At 37.3% G+C, this 7,079-nt stretch overlaps 2 protein-coding genes across 2 annotated transcripts; both read left to right on the top strand.

Annotated features, from left to right (window-relative positions):
• Positions 1–1,327: 1,327 nt before the first annotated feature.
• On the top strand, positions 1,328–1,981 carry LOC103956781. The gene has a single exon (XM_009368818.2). It carries the CDS (start codon positions 1,328–1,330, stop codon positions 1,979–1,981), a length of 654 nt encoding a protein of 217 aa, XP_009367093.2.
• A 3,466-nt stretch (positions 1,982–5,447) lies between these two features.
• LOC103964832 lies at positions 5,448–6,101 on the top strand. The gene has a single exon (XM_009377817.1). It carries the CDS (start codon positions 5,448–5,450, stop codon positions 6,099–6,101), a length of 654 nt encoding a protein of 217 aa, XP_009376092.1.
• The last annotated feature ends 978 nt before the right edge of the window (positions 6,102–7,079 follow it).

The following is a 7,079-nucleotide window of genomic DNA, read 5'->3' as shown; positions in this document are numbered from 1 at the left end:
AATACGGACAATTTTGCTGTCCTTAGCTTCCAATTGTCATTGCTCTCCACCAACGGATGAAAATGCTCTTAAGGCTAGTTTTGAGATTTTAATGCCTAAACTGGAGCGACAACGGAAAAGCCTCTTAACTATTCATGCCTAATTACAGATGCAGACAAAAAAAATTTTGAGTATTTTGTTTTCACTTTTGGGGGAATGGAATTATATCTTGATTATTTTGTTTTGACTCTTATAGCAGTCAATGCAATAAAAAAATCTTGATTATTTTGATGGATAATGCTTAGAAGACTAAATTTATAGACCAAATTTTGTAAACTAACCGAGCCCATAGAGTTGGCCGGACCCGATTCTTCAAAAGTAGATGGACAATCATACTTCAGACAGTTTGAAGCTCCTGGGAAATGGCCTTGCCTTGGCTTCCTTTAGTTGGGAATAGCAGAATGGAAGTGCAAAGGAAGTTCCGCTGGACCTTGAGATCACCTAGAAGACGGATTCCAACTCTGCAAAGGAGGTTCCTGTCTGGAAGATGGACTCCAACTCTGAATCGAGGGTTTAGCGGATTGTACTTCTTATCTAAGTTTTGCTCATGATTCGTATTTGGACATGCAACTAGCACAATCAGAGTTTATTTTAGGGCCAAGAAAACTTCAATTCAAGATAGCTTTAGGACTAAGAAAGCATCGTAATGTTATTAAACGCCCCATCCGGTTACTATTTAAATGAGGCCGAAAAAGTAAACTTCAGTACCGGTTAATTTTAAATAAAACTAATGAAAATGGCTTGAAAACTTTGAGTTTTAAAGAAAAGATAAAATAAAGGGTAAAGTGAATAGTATCTGGATTGATTTTTTAGTGTAAAAATGTGATTTTTCCTTTAAGTGAACAGTACCGGGAACTTTTCGTTAAAATTCCCTTAATTTTAATCAATTCCCAATCCGGAAAGGAAAAAGGATTCCTAGACAAATAAGGAAATCTAGTCCGCCACGTCCTACACGATTTGGGTTTTCCTAATTTAACCCTAATTCAACTCACCATGAATGCCTGACCCAAAAAAAAAAAAAAACTCAGAATCTCTATATATTCCTCCACCCTACACGATTTTAATCAATTCCCAATCCGGAAAGGAAAAGGATTTCTAGACAAATAAGGAAATCTGGTCCGCCACGTCCTACACGATTTGGGTTTTCCTAATTTAACCCTATTTCAACTCACCATGAATGCCTGACCCAAAAAATAAAATAAAAAACTCACTCAGAATCTCTATATATTCCTCCACCCTCGTAAGTTCACACCTCAAATTGTCAAGTTCTCTTACATGCCTCGACAACATGAAACTCATCGAGAAATTGAGGCTTAGGCTTTTCAACGGGGCTTTCGACTCCACAAAATGCGACAAAACAACAGTGTTGGCGGTGGATAGGATACGCAAGTTAAGGAAGAGGAAAGAGGAGGACATTGCGAAGATGAGGAACAAAATTTATGCTCTCTTGCAGTGTGGTCAAGACCCAATTAATAAAACTTGCACTGCTCGTATTTTGATCGAAGATCTGATAAGAGAAGAAAACATTTTGGAGGCGTACGTGTTGATCAAGGGTTTTTGTAACTTAGTTAGGGGTAGGCTCTCAGTCATTCAAGTGCAGAGGGAATGCCCTGAAAATTTAAAACAAGCGATTAGTAGTTTAATTTTTGCAGCTAAAAAATGCTTCCACGACATTCCAGAATTATTGACACTTGAGAAAATTTTTAAGAAGAAGTATGGAAGTGATTTTGTGCTTGCGGCTACTCAAACCAACTGTGTTGCTCCCGTGATGGTTGAGAAGCTCTCAAATAGAAACTCTACAGACGAAGAAATAGAGAAGATTATTCAGCAAATAACCAAGCCATGCAATATAAATGGAGAACAAGCAGCGTGGAACTGTCATCCCACATCACCATACTTATATGATGGAGTTGCGTACAATGCTTTTATCAATTATAAGTGAAGAAATTGTAGTATATCCAATTTGGAGTAGTTTACTCTTTGAAAAAGAAATTTGCGGCTTACTATAATGTAGCTAGGAATCATGTATGACAGGAGTGCTTATTACCATATATTTTTTTTAGAGTAATGTTATTTTTATCATCTAAATATATCACAATTTCATATCAACTTATATAGAAATTGAAGTGGATTAACACATCAATTTAAAAAAGATCTTGTACCAGCAGAGGTCAATAATCACATTAACTAAAAGAATGATCTTTTTCTTTTTTTCTTTTATTTTATTTTTTTCTTTCTAAAAAAGGGGACAATTGGTGGCAAGCCACGGTTATCCACCCCTTTCGAGGGACAGGAAGACTCACAAATCATTTTAGCCTGCCTTTTTTTTTTTTTGTTTTGTTAAAGAAATTGATGAAAGCCTAATGCTCAAGTTTTCTAGGCTCATAGTTGCCTCCTCCTTCCTCTCATCTCTCCATCGTCATTTTGCTTTTCTGATGACTAATGGTACCCCTCCACCTCTGCCGATGACTGATTAAACCTCCACAATCACAAGTGAGAGGCTCAGGGTAAGAAGACAGTTCATCCCAAAGATCTTTGAGTTTGGTGTAGTATGTGAAGATTGACTGCTGTCCCTGGCAACATTAGACAATTTCTTGTTGAATTTGATAAATCCTTGAATTATTGCCTTGTAAGAATCAATCCTCAAGATCCTTTTGTTCGCCCCTAATATTTGCCATGGGCCTCGTGGGCATTTTGGAAATTTACTCGAACAATAAATTGGTGGGTGCGAGCCTGCCACTACTAGATGCCTCTAGTAGACGGGATTTGAATGATTGAGATTGTGCCTGAGTACGACTTCTAACCAAGAGGTTGTGCCATTGAGTGGGAGTGGCTCAAATCAAGGTTCTTTCTTTGCCTTAAAGATAAGGACTTCACTTATGTGGAGAAATGTAACAATATGTAAATGGCAGGTTTGCCAGAAGTGTAAATGACAAAGGAAAGTAAACGACTGGTATTGTAGATTGCTTGTAAATTAAATGACTGGAAATGAGTTGTACAGAAATGTAATTATTTAAAGTACAAAACATTATAAGTACAAAGGGATGCCAAATACAAGGTTCAAGCTTGTTCCCAAGGGATCGGGCAAGTTGCTTTAGTCTTGTGGCAATTTCTAGTGGTTTGGGGAATGACTTTGAAGGTTGTAAATAAAAATACAAAGGAGATCAATACTACCGAGTGAGCAACATAGCTAAAAACAAGGAAAGTAAAGGGTGCTTGGCTAAAAGTAAATGTTTACAAGGAAATTGAGGAGCTGATTTAAGTAGAGTTGCTTGATTGATTGGTTGAGTGTCCATAATCCTTTTGCCTCTGCTTCTTTATATAGAGAACTAAGAGAGACCCACTTGCTGAGAACATTGAACATGTGGAGAGAACTCCGCTGCCAGCTTGCATATGAAATAATATTAAAAAAGGCCAACTCACATTTCCACCACATGTCTATTAAAATAATATTAAAAAAGGCCAACTCACATTTCCACCACATGTCTATTAATTATACTTGCAATAGATTAATATTTAAAAGAAGCAAGTTGGCTTCTTTCCTCCACATGTCCATCTCCTAAGTCTACCAACATTCTTACTCATAATAAAGCCATAGCTTCAAACCATGTGGAGAAACATTCTCACATGCAACTTTTTGTATATTTGCACACTAGTCCCCCAAATTGTGCATATTTTAGGTGCAAACACCTTCCACACGGCAGTTGCAATTTGCAGTAGAGTTTACTGCCAACAATAGTACTGTGCATGGATCGCAAGGTCCACAAGAGTACCATGTCGTTGCATCTCTGCCAAATGGGAAATTTTGCATCAGACATGGATCCTCTCCGGATTCATTGGTCTTAATCCACTAAGTCACATCATCTAAATCATTGAAATTTGATCCAACGGCTAAAGTTATTATAACTTTTAGAGTGGACCCCTGTTTGTAGCCGTTGGATTAAATTTCAATGACCCGGATGATTTGACTTGGTGAAATAGGACCAATGAATCCGAAGAGGATCCATGTCCTTTTGCATCGGTGGTTGCAGGAGCTTTAATTGATAGACCCATCAATAGACTCGAGCTTATTCTTTGCACTCTGAGGAATGCGCATAGAATGGCACCATTGTCCGTAGTTTTGTCATTCGAGGAGTTTTGAAACTAGAACAAGATTCGATGAATCCGAGTGATGTAAGGTGAGAGGATCGGATGTGTTTAGCACCGCCTCTATTAGCTGTGTCTGTCGTCAAGGTTGGTTGTGTTTGTAGCGGAAAATGAATGGGTGTCGAGAGTCACCAGGATCGTGCTGATCTGATGCCATATAAATTGATGTGTGAATATGTTTGTACTGGATATTTGTAACTGTACAGAGACAATCCTTTCCTCCAATCACTGCAAGACGGATCATGATTATATGATCCTACAATCACTCCATATCATATCATGATCAGATCGCTCACTAGTTTGCTTCCTTTAACAGACACAACTATTGTATCTTCATGCACAACCTTTATAGTTAACCACTTTCACATCTACATAAAAGGCGAACCTCATTTAGGCATTCAACTTATTTATCAATTTCATTTATAGCATTAACAAGTCCTTAGTATATTTAGACTAAGGGAGTGAAACATTGTGTTTCAGTAAGGCCTTATGATTTGACTGCTACTCATACCAGAAGAGAATGTTTAGAGGGAGAGGGAGAGGGAGAAAGAGAGAGAGATGTTGAAGAAAAGAAGAAACACTGACTTGTATGATATCAGTTGAGAATTACAACGCACCTCACTTTTTCTATATCAACTAGAGAGCACATTAGACTTGATAGCTAACTCTTGCTATAAGAAACTAACTTTTCCTCTAACAACCTGTTATTCATCTTAACTTATCATCCCAGGATTCTGATACATGGCACCTCACAGAATGATGACAATTGTCGCCTAATACCCCTCAATCTCAGCAAAGAATTTCAGCCTGAGATTTTAATCAATATATTCCTTCACCCTACACGATTTTAATCAATTCCCAATCCAGAAAGGAAAAGGATTCCTAGACAAATAAGGAAATCTAGTTCGCCACATCCTACGCGATTTGGGTTTTCCTAATTTAACTCTAGTTCAACTCACCATGAATGCCTAACCCAAAAAAAAAAAAAAAAAAAACTCACTCAGAATCTCTATATATTCCTCCACCCTACACAATTTTAATCAATTCCCATTCCGGAAAGGAAAAGGATTCCTAGACAAATAAGGAAATCTGGTCTGCCACGTCCTACACGAATTGGGTTTTCCTAATTTAATCCTAATTCAACTCACCATGAATGCCTGACCCAAAAAAAAAAAAAAAACTCACTCAGAATCTCTATATATTCCTCCACCCTCGTAAGTTCACACCTCAAATTGTTAAGTTCTCTTACGTGCCTCGACAACATGAAGCTCATCGAGAAATTGAGGCTTATGCTTTTCAACGGGGCTTTTGACTCCACAAAATGCGACAAAACAACAGTGTTTGTGGTGGATAGGATACGCAAGTTAAGGAAGAGGAAAGAGGAGGACACTGCGAAGATGAGGAATAAAATTTGTGCTCTCTTGCAGTGTGGTCAAGACCCAATTAATAAAACTTGCACTGCTCGTATTTTGATCGAAGATTTGATAAGAGAAGAAAACATTTTGGAGGCCTACGTGTTGATCAAGGGTTTTTGTAACTTAGTTAGGGGTAGGCTCTCAGTCATTCAAGTGCAGAGGGAATGCCCTGAAAATTTAAAACAAGCGATTAGTAGTTTAATTTTTGCAGCTAAAAAATGCTTCCACGACATTCCAGAATTATTGACACTTGAGAAAATTTTTAAGAAGAAGTATGGAAGTGATTTTGTGCTTGCGGCTACTCAAACCAACTGTGTTGCTCCTGTTATGGTTGAGAAGCTCTCAAATAGAAACTCTACAGACCAAGAAATAGAGAAGATTATTCAGCAAATAACCAAGCCATGCAATATAAATGGAGAACAAGTAGCGTGGAACTGTCATCCCACATCACCATACTTATATGATGGAGTTGCGTACAATGCTTTTATCAATTATAAATGAAGAAATTGTAGTACATCCAATTTGGAGTAGTTTACTCTTTGAAAAAGAAATTGGCGGTTTACTATAATGTAGCTAGGAATCATGTATGATAGGAGTGCTTATTACCATGTATATATATTTTTTTTAGAGTAATGTTATTTATACCATCTAAATATATCACAATTTCATATCAACTTATACAGAAATTGAAGTGGACTAACACATCAATTTAAAAAAGATCTTGTACCAGCAGAGGTGAATAATCACATTAATTAAAAGAATGATCTTTTATTATTATTATTATTATTATTATTATTATTATTATTATTTTTTAAAAAAGGGGAAAATTGATGGCAAGCTACGGTTATCCACTCCTTTCGGGGGATGGGAAGACTTACAGAGGCATTTCAGCCTTTTTTTTTTTTTTTTTTTTTTTTTTTAAAAAAGAAATTGATGAAAGCCTAATGTTCAAGTTTTCTAGGCTCACAGTTGCCTCCTCCATCCTCTCATCTCTCTATCGTCATTTTTCTTTTCTTACGACTAATGGTACCCCTCCACCTCTGCTGACGACTGATCAAACCTCCATAATCACAAGTGAGAGGCTCAGGGTAAGAAGACAGTTCATCCCAAAGATCTTTGAGTTTGGTGTATGTGAAGATTGACTGCTGTCCCTGGCAACATTAGCCAATTTCTTGTTGAATCTGATAAATCCTTGAATTATTGCCTTGTAAGAATCAATCCTCAAGATCCTTTTGTTCGCCCCTAATATTCGCCATGGGCCTTGCGGGCATTTCGGAAATTTACTCAAACAATAAATTAGTGGGTGCAAGTCTGCCACTACTAGATGCCGCTAGTAAACGGGATTTGAATAATTGAGATTGTGCCTAAGTACGACTTCTAACCAAGAGGTTGTGCCATTGAGTGAGAGTGTCTCAAATCAAGGTTCTTTCTTTGCCTTAAAGATAAGGACTTCACTTATGTTGAGAAATGTAACAATAT

The sequence above is a fragment of a genome, unplaced genomic scaffold (assembly GCF_019419815.1).
Source record: "Pyrus x bretschneideri cultivar Hongxiangsu unplaced genomic scaffold, Pyrus_bretschneideri_v1 Contig5, whole genome shotgun sequence".
NCBI lineage: Eukaryota > Viridiplantae > Streptophyta > Magnoliopsida > Rosales > Rosaceae > Pyrus > Pyrus x bretschneideri.
Note: the sequence above shows the minus strand (reverse complement) of the source record. Positions and strands in the feature narration are given on the sequence as shown.

What these genes read in the sequence shown, in the direction of transcription:
- LOC103964832 (XM_009377817.1), top strand. Translation starts at nt 5,448, where the DNA reads ATGAAGCTCATCGAGAAATTGAGGCTTATGCTTTTCAACGGGGCTTTT.
- LOC103956781 (XM_009368818.2), top strand. Translation starts at nt 1,328, where the DNA reads ATGAAACTCATCGAGAAATTGAGGCTTAGGCTTTTCAACGGGGCTTTC.